The following is a 12,381-nucleotide window of genomic DNA, read 5'->3' as shown; positions in this document are numbered from 1 at the left end:
TTAAATAAAGAATAAATACTAAGGGTTGAGTGGCTCTAAGTTCAGTGAGTTGTCTGCCTCTTACGAGCTGTCTTGTGAGATGTGGTTTTGGTAGCATAATTTCCAGAATTCTCCTCCTGCATTTGTAGCATTTTGACCAGTTCTGCTTGCTGTAGTTTAAAAGGAATATTGACTACTATAAAGTGGTCAGAAAGCCTAGAATTATTCAAATCCCTGCCCTGCCATGTATTGACTGTCTGGCTTTGGGTAGATTATAATGCTGAATCTCTAAAGTTTAGGTTTTGTTATATAAAAATAATGTAAAAAGAAACTACCCCATAGAGGTGTTTTAGGAATTGACTGAGAGAGAATTGCGTACGGGGTATTCATTTTAAAGATGGCCTGTAAACTGTACTCATTAATTCAAAATGATTAAAATAGGCAATTCAGTGAAAAGGAGAATCAGCGCATTTTCTTAAATGCCAACAAAGCTAATTTTAACACTTCTGGAAAAGATGAGGTTTCAAATGAATGCCAGTGAAGGAATGTTGTTCACAAGCGTATTGATTAAATATGGGGAGGTCTAGAAGAAGTAGAGGATTTGGTGAATACTTATGGAACTTTAATCAAATCTTTAATTCATTCTATAGAAACTTCCTGATATCCATTTGTCTGTGAGAATGCCCATTTTTTCAGGAGTGCCGGCCATCTCTATCCAATTCTAACAACTTTTTTTTTTTTTGACCAGAGCAGAAACTCTGACGTCTCTTTCTAAATGAGTAATTACTAAGGCTAAACCAAATTAGAAGGAAGTAGGAAAATACCTGGTAGCCTATGGGTAAAGAAGGAGGTGGGGGGGGAGCCTGGGAGAAGGAACTTAGTTTTATTCTGGAGGAGCCCACTTGCAAAACCTTTACTGGTATTTCACTTTTTTTTTTTTTTTTTTTTTTTTACTGTTAGTGAAACTATGGTAATAAAAATACCTTATTTTATTTTCTTAATTTAGACATCTCAGGTGCCTTACTCTGTGTCATCAGTTGATTCGTTTATGTCTACCTCCAATACTTTTATTCTGATAATCCTGCCAATACTGTTTTGAAAATCTGTACTGAGTCTCTGAGTTCTAAAAAGCCTAATGTTTTTATAAAAGAAGAAAGAGGGCCATCTAAAGAACTGTACTTACTTTGTACTCTAGGTTTCTCTGCATTCCCTAAAATGATGTAGGCTGCTAAATGCCTTTTCTTTTAGTGGTCTTCATTCCAAGTCTATGAGGGAACAATGATTCTTAAATGCATAAATTAAGGGAATGAAAGTAGACATGTGGACAAGTTTGTTTAGCATCAATGGACATATTATCCTGGAACCCAAACTTTTCTTTACTCATTCATTCCTAGAGCTCCAGTATCTCTAAGAAGTTTCAGTGCTAGCTAGAGGAAGATTTTATTGTATTTTGAAAAATTTTGGTGACATAGACATCACATAAATTTACCATTTTAAACATTTTTAATTGTACAGTCAGTGGCATTAAGTACATTCACGTTGTTGTGCAGCCGTCACCGCCATCCATCTCCAGACTTTTTTATCTTCCCAAACTGAAACTCTTTATGCATTAAATAATAACTCTTCCCTATTCCCATCTCTCCCTAGCCCCCGTGGTAACCAGCATTTTTCTTTCTGTGTCTACGAATTTGACTACTCTAGGTACCTCATATAAGTGGAATCATAGAGTATTTGTGTGTGTGTCTTTTTTTGGGGGGGGGATTGGCCTATCTCACTGAGCCTATAGTCTTCAATATTCATCTAATGTTGTAGAATGTGTCAGAATTTCATTCTTTTTTAAGGCTAAATAATATTTCATTTCATGTGTAGATAGCATTTTGCTTATCCATTGCTAGATAGCTGGACTGCTTCCACTTTTTGGCTATTATAAATAATGCTACTATGAACATGGGTGTACAGATAAGAAGATTTTTATGTGACTTAAAAAATGGTAGTAACATAAACCTTTTATGTAAAACCATCAAGCTGACAAAGGAGCTACAGCAAATGCGGGTGACCTAACTGCATTTATTTAACGAGGACACTTTCCCCAAACTGATCCTAATCAGTCATCTCCTCATGGAATGATGAAAGATTATAGGAAGAGAATAAAATGCATACATGGGACAGTTTTAGCACAGTAATTAGAACCTGTAAACTTGGGGTTAAAATTGAAATTTTATTGCTTGGCTGGTCATTACATATAGGATTCAGACTATTTTAATAGTTGATTCAAAAAGCTGCAAAATACTATGATTTTAGTTGTTTTCTACTATAGAAGCAAAGAAACCTCTCTTAATAAATAAAACTATGGACAGAAATAGCACATTTGTTTCAAAAGCATTCAGTGCTTTGCTTTTCTCTATTGTTTTCCAACAGGAGGAGATAAATTACATTTTTCATCTATAAAACCAGTATACCAGTATTCTGAGTTCATAACTGTTGTAAAGATGGCTTCACCATATTTGGCACTCCTTTTACAAATATTCTTTGAAGGCTGCTTTAAACACTCAATGGTGTATTCATCTTAATTTTCAGTCTTGTCATTCCAAATGAGGGAAAGTTTTTGTTTAACAGTGATTGAATTGGACAAAGGGAAGAGCACATTCATTGTCTAGTTTAAAAGTTTTGTCAGAATCCTCCACTTGCCTTGTCTGTACAATTCTCCCTGAGTCCCATCATGTTCACTTCTGCTTTGAGACATTCATCAGTAGATACTTTGAACACTGATCCTTTCTCTGTCCCAAACACAAGTGAAATCAAGAGCAAGCTTGTAGGTATCATTTTACCTTCTGGAGAACTGTTTCTGTGTTCTGTCATGTGTCTGCCTGAACTCTGTTTTTAAAATAAGGAGCAGGTACCTTGAACCAGGGAGATACTGGAGAATGTCTCCTGATATCTGAAGGAGAGGGACAGCCAGATGCTAACGAATGTGGAGGATGGTAGCTGAGTTCTGGTATAAAAGCTCATTGACTCCTTAAAATTGTTAATATCTTAATCCCCAGTTTTGTCTCTTTTACTGGTTTGCTGTCTTCCCTATTATTAATTTCCCCCCAGTATGCTAAGCATTTTTCAGATATCACAACTCATTCTCATTACAGCATTAGAGATACCTATTATTGTTCCTGTCTGAAGCTCATGGAGGTTAAGTAACTTACCCAAGATTTTACCGTTTATCAGATGCAGAGCCTGGATTTGAGTCCAGTTCTGTCTGGCTCTGAAGGCTTCCTGTTTCCATTGCACTAGACAGCAAAGGCATCACCGGAATTTCCAGGGTATAACTTTCTTCAAAGTGATAATCATTATGTCAAGCCCTTCCCTTCCTTTTCTACTCTTGCTGTCCTAGTTTATGGGCACAGCATACTTGAATGGACTATTGTGGGAGCTTCTGAACTGATTTTCCCACCCCCTTGCTTTCTGAATGTTCATTCATCCCTTGCACTGTTGCACTGTATCTTCCCCATGGTCAACTCTACTCACGACAGTAGTTTTGTCGAATGCTAATGTAAAAATCACATCAATCCTTTGATAAAAGCAGTTTGTAATTCTTAGTTGCCTTTCAAATAAAGTGAACACCTCTAAATTTGGCATTCATGACCGTCTCTCATCTGCTCTTCCTACCCTTCAGCCTTTTCAAACTGCTTGCTTCCTTTGTCACATCAATTTTCTAGCTTATTTGAATTGCCTACAGCATGATCTTGCGTGCTCTCACGCCCCCTCCCGCCCTGCCACCTTCTCTCTCCCTCTCTCTCCTTCTCTTCCCATATGTATATAGGTCTCTATTTTTTCTTTTTTCATTAGAGACATCAATGGTTTAATGGATAGGGGGAATCTCTATTTTTTGATTCTATTCCTGTTATCACATTATGCCCATCTCTCTAACCTGATCTTCAATCGATGTAAATGAAAAATTTACCCATCTTCTACCTGCTTCCTGATGCATTTTCTGATGATCCCAGTTGAAAGTTCTTTCTCCTTCCTGAGTCTCCATAGCACTGTACCAATTACTTTCTAATGGCACTTATATTTCCCACCTTGGATTGTAAATATTTTTATAAGTGAGATTGAGGTCCTTGGCATGGGAGGGATGTCAGTGTATAATTGAGCCCACTTGTCCTGTGTGCCACAGTGTTTATCGTAGAGCCATGGAGAGGGTCAACAAATGAGAGAGTATCATAAGTTACACGTAGGCAGTGCTTGGAAATTTAGAGAAGTGTACATTTTCCTTATTAAATTTGACAACAATAGGGTGGAATTTGGTGGTTATCTGCATTTTATGGATGGCATTTGGAAGTTTACAGAGATAGGCTCAGGAAGTGTCTATGGAGCTTTGCGTCAGTACTACTCTTGGGAGAGTGGCAAGATGGGAGTCTGAGTTAAGCAATTTGGAGCTAAAAGGACCTCCAGGGCAACTGAATTCAGGGTTTCTGGACCCTGTTTGTGCCTTGGACTCACCTTCAGGAAATTAAAGATAGTTATTCACCAAGCAAGCCCCATCTCCAAAGATTCTGATCTGATGGTCTGAGTTGGTACCCAGACATTGGTATTTTTATTTTTAAATGTGATGACTTTGACAAATATTTCATCATTCCAAATTTATGGAAGAAATTTATGATAGAGATTAATAATTTCTATTATAAACACATTAAACATTTTTGACCCAACCATTCATGGTTGGCCTGTTTTTCTTTTTATAAAATGGACATTCCATTTTCCCTTTATTTCTACAGTATTATCAAAAATTAAGTATTTTCTTTTTTTATTGAAGTATAGTTGATTTACAATATTGTGTTAGTTTCAGGTGTACAGCAAAAAGTGATTCAGTTATGTATATGTATATATATTTTTTCTGATTATATTCTATTGTAGGTTATTACAAGATATTAAATATAGTTCCCTGTGCTATACAGTAAATCCTTGTTGCTTATCTATTTTATGTATAGTAGTTTGTATCTGTTAATCCCACATTCCTAATTTGTCTCTCCCTTCCTTTCCCCTTTGATAACGGTTAAGTTTGTTTTCTATGTCTAAGTCTATTTCTGTTTTGTATATAGATTCATTTGTATTATTTTTTAGATTCCACAGGTAAATGATATCATATAGTATTTGTCTTTGTCTGACTTACTTCACTAAGTATAATATTCTCTAGGTCCATCCATGTTGCTGCAAATGGCATTATTTCTTCTTTTTATGGTTGAGTAATATTCTACTGTATTTCTATAACACATCTTCCTAAACCAGTTGTCTGTGATGGGTGCTTGGGTTATTTCCATGTCTTGGCTATTGTAAATAGTGCTGCTGTGAACATTGGGGTGCATGTATCTTTTCGAATTAGAGATTTTGTTTTTTCTGGATATAAAAATTAAGTATTTTCTGATGCAGACTTGAAAAATAGGTCTATGTCCTAGTTGTAAGAGAATAACTCTTCAGAGGCACAGATTTACGTTGATATGATCCTAACTCTGAGCTATCAGAGTTAAGCACTTTATAATGTGACACTCTGGGCCAGCACATTTTTGGGGAAATACAAGCTTTAAATATTATATTTAAAGCTCCAAAAAGGAAAAATGTTTTATATATTAATGCAAATTATTTGTTGAAAGAAAGTTATATAGGAATAGAGAGATAACATGTAACTCCTACTCATTGTAGAGTAATGGCTTATTTTTCTCTCTTCTTAAGGAATGCCATCACATGGATTTTTATCGTTGCTGTAAAGTGGGAACCAAATTTATTTATTTCATTTTCTTAGTGTGTGGGTGTGTACATAGCACACACTGACTTTAATTAAAATTTTTCTCGCAAGCTCAAGGTCTTCATTATCAACTTGAATTATCTTAAAATGCAGCAGTACAATAACATCCTCAGAGACCATTAAAATGTTTATAGAGATATTTTCTTGATGGTCAATGTCTTAACCTGTCATGCTTCCATATTGTTATGGGTGCCTCTTTAAACTTTTATTCCCTCCCTGATAGTTAGCTATCGTAAGTGTTTAGCAGATATCTTTGATTCTGCTGCAAGGAAGAACTGTAAGTTTGCAGGGAGAGCACTTAACCACGCTTGTTAACTTGATGGCCTTATTTATTCACAATTGTAGTCAGTGAGCTCTAGATGGAGGCCTGAGGGTGAACAGACATCTTTCCCTTGTAGGGCAGAGTTTAGGATCTGTGACCACAGTTGTACTTACCATTCAGAGGCCTTTTCTCCATTACAGCTGAATTTACAGCTGTGTTATGAGTGGAAGAGTTTGTTGGAGTTGTTTCCTTAAGGAAATGAAGACACAACATCAGAATGCTCAAAATGATAGTTCTGTGATAAAGAAGGAAATTAGAAGTATGACAACCTAAATTTTGTCTTTTTTTATAAGACAAAATATCACTTATCATTTTTATTTCAGGGCTATTTCAAATCTGAGCTTTAAATAACAACAAAAAAAGTGAGGACTATCAATTCTAATAATTTTTTATTTACATTTTTTGGGATAATCAGAAATTTAATCTCAATTATATAAATATGTAGCTGTTTTTAGATATATCTATTTCAAGAGAGAGACCAGATACATGGTAGGCACTCTAATTTTTATTTTCATTTTCTAACTCTGAAATTTAATAATTTAGTCAAAGTTCAATATTTAGCTTTCTACTTGAACTCCCTAATGTACTATTTCCTTTCAAAGGCTTTTCCTGGAATTTCTCCCTTTTTGGCAGGTAAGTTTGCATATCTAACATGACATCATTTGGCTGGATTCCTGCAAAAGAATAATTTAAGAGACAGAAAAATGTAAGGTGGCTGAGCATTCTAGTGGTAGAATTTTGGGAGAAACTAAACTAGAGAAATCGTATGCCATATTAATAGGAATATGTGTTATTTTCTTAAACTCCAGTGATAATTTAATAACAATTTTGTTTCTTTTAATAAGTTCATTAGGTTTATTACTTTGTTTCAGAGGGGAAATATTTTCTCCCCCACTTTTACTGAGTTAACTTTTGGCAAAAGTGACTTAATTATAATTTTGGAGCTTCATCCTGCTTCAAACTAATTGGGTTCTGGACTTAATAAAATCACACTTAGGTAGGAAGCCATATAATTGTACATACAGAACAGAAATGAGACAACTTGGGTGATTTCCAAGTTAAAAATATAATACTGTAGTTTCCTTGAGGTAGGAACCACATCTCTTAATTTTTTCTTTATCCTGAATTGAACTTAATAAAGTACTACATGCATGATAGACACTCATTACATAGTTTTTATCGATTTATTGGTTACAAAATAAATGTATTGAAATGTACTGTTTGTCTTACGGAGAAATACTAATTTGGCTTGACTAGTATTTCTTTAATGGAAATCTCCATGCTTAAAGGTTTAACTCTTTGACCTGTCAACCTCAGATCACCTTATTTGTGTATATCTAAATTATTTTCCTTAAGAGGCATGGTTCATATGCCTTGAGCTGTTGACTACCTGCCAAGCACCATTGCTCATCCACATCCGTGCAGCCTATACATTTTTTTGCAGGGGGGGTGGGTGGGTGTTGGAAACTAGCACATACATCCTTTCTGAAGAATATGTATTTGTCTACTGGTTAATGCCTGACGAAGAATTGCTAATGGGTTCCTACTGCTTGCTGATTCACAAAGTTTTTGTTTTTTTGTTTTGTTGTTTGTTTGTTTTTTTTTTTTTTGCGGTACGCGGGCCTCTCACTGTTGCGGCCTCTCCCGTTGTGGAGCACAGGCTCCGGACGCGCAGGCTCAGTGGCCATGGCTCACGGGCCCAGCCGCTCCGCGACATGTGGGATCCTCCCGGACCGGGGCACGAACCTGTGTCCCCTGCATCGGCAGGCAGACTCTCAACCACTGCACCACCAGGGAAGCCCATCACAGACAAAGTTTTCTGCTGGCTTCCTTCCTCTCTTTCCCCAACACTTCTTATTCTGACAAACTTGTATTCGGAGGATGAATATACAGTTAGGTTTTCTGTGTAAAGCTTTGAATTTGGAGTGAAGGAGAGAGAGAAGTGATCGAGGAAATGGGAGAGGAGAAATAGGAAGTATGATCCAGGCTCCTTAGGCCACGACTTCTTCTTAATCCTTCCTTTGTCTCTGCAGGAATTTTCTCTCCATCTTTGTTACATAATTTTTCGTTGATTCTCTCACGGGAGGGTCTACTTCTGGGGTTGTCCAGGCCTCGCTCGCTCTCTTTGTGTGCACTGTGGTCGGTGTCCACGCCGTTTCCTGGGAGCCCGCCAGCTTCCTTCCCACCTTTATCCTCTGCCAGCCCTCAGGATGACCTAATTTCTAGCCTGCACTTCCTAAAAGCCTGTTCATCCTTCATGCCCTATTTCCAGACCCACCTCTTTCCCCAAACCTCCTGAACCTATGCAGCTCATTCTCATTTACTGGAACTCGCCTTCCTAGCCCCTCACACTTCAGCATTTCCTTGCTCTGTTGTGTGATCTTATTTCCCTGACCACGTCATAGACATCCTGTCTTAAGCATCTTCTCTGCCCTACTGGTGTCAGGAGTTAACGCTGTTATAACACAAGGTTTGGGGTCAAGGCAGTTGCTGATCGCCGTCTGTGTGACATAGGGGAAGTTGTTTAGCAACTCTGAGCCTTTTTCATCTGTGGCGTGGGGATTGTAGGTCCTACTTCATAAGGTTATTATTTAGTTTTAAGATAATTTGCTTACAGTATCTACCAAAGTGCCAAGTGTTTAGCAGACACTTAATCTTGTTTCCTTTTTTTTTTTATTTGTACATGGCTAGGCTCAGAATACGTATTCACTGACAGCTTTTTTTTTTTTTGGCAACTAAGTAATTATACTCCAGTTAAATGGCTGGATTTTTAGAAAGGCAGTAGAGGCAGGAGATAGGATTAGTTTGTATTCTTTTTTTTTTTTTTTTCGGTATGCGGGCCTCTCACTGTTGTGGCCTCTCCCGTTGTGGAGCACAGGCTCCGGACGCGCGGGCTCAGCGGCCATGGCTCACGGGCCCAGCTGCTCCGCGGCATGTGGGATCATCCCGGACCGGGGCATGAACCCGTGTTCCCTGCATCGGCAGGCGGACTCTCAACCACTGCACCACCAGGGAAGCCCTACTTTGTATTCTTAATCTGCAAAGATAGTAGGTATTCTTAGTCTATAAGTGTAGTAGCTCTAAATCTAGCAAGATGAGGTCTTTTGTTATGTCCTGTACCTGGTTGCCAAGGTTCCCAGGTAAAGAAAGGGGTTGGCAGTGTTATTGGGCCTAATTTGTTAGATTGGATACATGCAGGAAGATATTTCTGCACTCCCCCGTTCCTTACAACTCAAAGACTCTGTTGCTCGGAATTAAATTTTTAATTGCTTTTGGAGTACTTAAGTTTAGAGTTTTAGTTTTTGTAAAATTACGGTTGTTTAAAAATTGCTTCCATGTGATTTCCATGCGTCTAGCATTATATCTACATTCTTAGTAACTATTCAATACATGAAGGAAAGCAAATAGTAAATATAAAAAAATAGTTTAATTTTTTGTGGAATTTCAGTGTTTCTGACTCCTCTGGTACTGAAGTACAGTATAATGTATTTTCTTACGAGTAAAACTTGATTAGAAAAATCACATGTATAACTTAATACTTTAGAAATCTATAAAACAGTAGGGAATGACATTTAAAAAATTAAACATGTGTATCTGTGTCCCTTTATAAAATACTGGTATAGCACCTATATACCTTAAGTGAAAACTGATATTATAGTTAAAAAATTGATATTCTTAATGATGTTGTATTACTGTGGTATTTACACTGTTGTTTGGCTTTATAGATGTGAGAAAACTCTCATTATTAATAATAATTATTAATTATTTCCACATTTTTCTTTGTGGAAAATTGGCTCAAGCTGATTTTAATTTGCAGATAGCTTTTGTTAAAGAGTTGCTTTTCATGAGGGTCATTTTTCTTATTTCAAAGATTAAATGGATTTATAAATAACTATTTTAAAGTAGCATCTGTTCTTATTTTTCTCCTATTTAGAATTTTCTTTTGAAATATGCCATTTTTGTTTGTTTGTTTGTTTTAGAGGGATTTTATTTAGACAACTAAAAACAATTAGATGTTCAGAAGCAGTGTGCAATGAAAGAGAAATCAAACCAGTTACTTTATCATGTATTCCCCCTCTTCTTTATAACTAAAGCAAAAAAAAATGGCTTTCTGCTTTAAGGGAAAAGTCAGAAAAATAGGCCAATATATTTTCCCTCTTCATAATAACATAAACAGCTACAGGAAATCTACCTGTAATAAGAGAAATTGGATGTTGGTTTGCACATATTCAGTAAAAAGACAACTGACTATCGTACTACAAGAGCATAACTCCATCTGCCTTCAGCTGGTCAACTCCTGCATTTTCACTTATAGGTATCACCAAGTTGGTTAGTTCCAGCACTGGAGCTAATTCATATTCCTCATTATTTACTGCTCATGTTTGCCTTAAGCAGAGAGTAACTCTGGAGGCTGATGCTTTTCTCTGTTTGTTTTAGTCCATAAGTTGTGTACATCTGCCTGATGCTCAGGCCTTAACTTCAGGAGTTGAACTAGAGATGGAATCTCAATTCTCTGAAGCAATTTCTTCTAGCTCCTCTTCCGCTGTCTCTGGAAAACTGATCTTCGGCTTTGCCAGCTCACCACTATCTTCTTCAGGAAGCACACATTTCCAAAGGCCATATGTTTTTCCTACCACAGTCTGCCATAGTCTCAACGTTCCATCTTCAGAACCACTAGCATAGAGTTCTCCATCAGGACTAAACCTCACACAGTGAATGGGACCAAAGTGTCCTTTGTAGGATTCTAATTCTTCTCCACTATTATAATCATACTTATAAAGTTTAAAATCTTCACCCCCTGCAACAAGAAATTCTTTCTCAGGATGAAGAGATGCAGAATTGATGGTTGCAGGAGCTTCAAAAGACTTAATTGGGTCCAAACTTACTGCACTATGAAAAGCAATAGATCATCCATAAGTTATTACCAATATCTCTCCCTCAGGAATATGTTCCATACTGCTAACAGACATATTAAAATTTAGAGATTTCACTTCTGTCATAGTAGCATGATCCCAAAGGCTGAAGGAAAAAAAAGAGAGGACAATAAGGAGGTATTTACTCATTTAAGAAAAACGCTTACAGCTTAAATTACATCTACAGATTAACCAGTGAAATAACCACAATTGTAAAACAACCTCTACTCCAACTCATAAATTACAGATGATACTAAGAAATTTTGGGATCCTATAAAACATCAAATTATTTGGTAGCTTGTTGGTGAAATCAAAATTAATACTTTAAATATACTTCCCAAATGATTCAGCAAAACTGTGCTATTAAGACACTCCTAATCTAATCAATTTCAGCGTTGCTCTAAATAATGGTTCTTACACTTGATTTTTGTGAGTCTGATAGTTATCTTTCCACAGAAAAATACATTAGGTGTCAGCTCACAAAACTGTGTATAGAATTTCAGGGGTTTACTGGACACCCTATGGCCAGACTGCCCACTGACCCGGGTTAAGAGTATCTGCTTATAAAGGTGTCAGTAATTGTCTTATAAAGAGTATCTGCTTATAAAGGTGTCTTAATTGTCTTGTGAATTCTGCTCTATGTTTATAACAGTAAATGGATAGCTTCAGAAAAATCTCACCCCTGCGCAGCCAAAGCTGTAATGTTCAGACACGATTCTTCCTACATAGTAGTTATAAAAAACTTTCAAATATAAGCTCTAAGGTCAAATATTTTTCAAACTTTAAATTATTAAAGAAAAATTACTTACCAAACAGTTTTATCATCAGCTGAAAGGATCTGTTTACGCTTACTGCACCATAGAGCCTTTTTAATACTAGAGGTATGACCACTGATTTCCTTAGGTTCTGCTTCAGGTTTGTTCAAGTCATATATGCGTAACAGTGTATCCTGTCCCCCGGTTAACAAGTAATTACTATCCTGCGTAAAATCCACAGTCTTGACAATGTGTTTATGAGCCAGGGTCCTCCATTCATCTCCTGAGACAGCATCCCACACATCTGCAGCTGCTGTAGCTGCTTTGGTGGCGTTCTTATTTAATGTTGCACCCCAAACAGCACCCTTATGACCCAAAAATGTCCCAATCCAGTCTCTTGTATCTCCCTGGAGTAGCGTAGGTTTACCATCTTTGCAAGTGTTGATCAGGAAATAGCCGTAAGGCGTGATGCCACTGAAGGCCAGATCCACCACGGGCCGCGTGTGGCCCGAGCAAGTGAGCGGCGTCTGCCTCATTGCCATGGCGGCTGCGAGCCGGGAGATCTGGCGGGGGAGCCGAGGGTCTTCTGGTCTTTTCCCGCCTCCGTGGCACCGCCTC

General features: G+C 37.3%; 2 protein-coding genes across 2 annotated transcripts in view; one reads left to right on the top strand and one right to left on the bottom strand.

Moving 5' to 3' along the window:
- The window catches only part of PDE3A (phosphodiesterase 3A), a 313,166-nt gene that overhangs the window by 25,054 nt on the left and 275,731 nt on the right, over positions 1 to 12,381 (top strand). The gene's annotated exons all lie outside the window — the stretch shown is intronic.
- On the bottom strand, positions 10,086 to 12,381 carry LOC309812199 (serine-threonine kinase receptor-associated protein-like). The gene is given in 3 exon segments (XM_082635835.1): positions 10,086 to 11,002; positions 11,006 to 11,114; positions 11,818 to 12,381. Coding segments are annotated over 3 exon segments (999 nt in total). The 5' UTR covers positions 12,306 to 12,381; the 3' UTR covers positions 10,086 to 10,600.

This window comes from Mesoplodon mirus (genome assembly GCF_964341445.2).
Source record: "Mesoplodon mirus genome assembly, chromosome: 11".
Lineage (NCBI taxonomy): Eukaryota > Metazoa > Chordata > Mammalia > Artiodactyla > Ziphiidae > Mesoplodon > Mesoplodon mirus.
The sequence above is the reverse complement of the archived record's forward strand: the minus strand, read 5'-3'. Positions and strand labels throughout refer to the sequence as shown.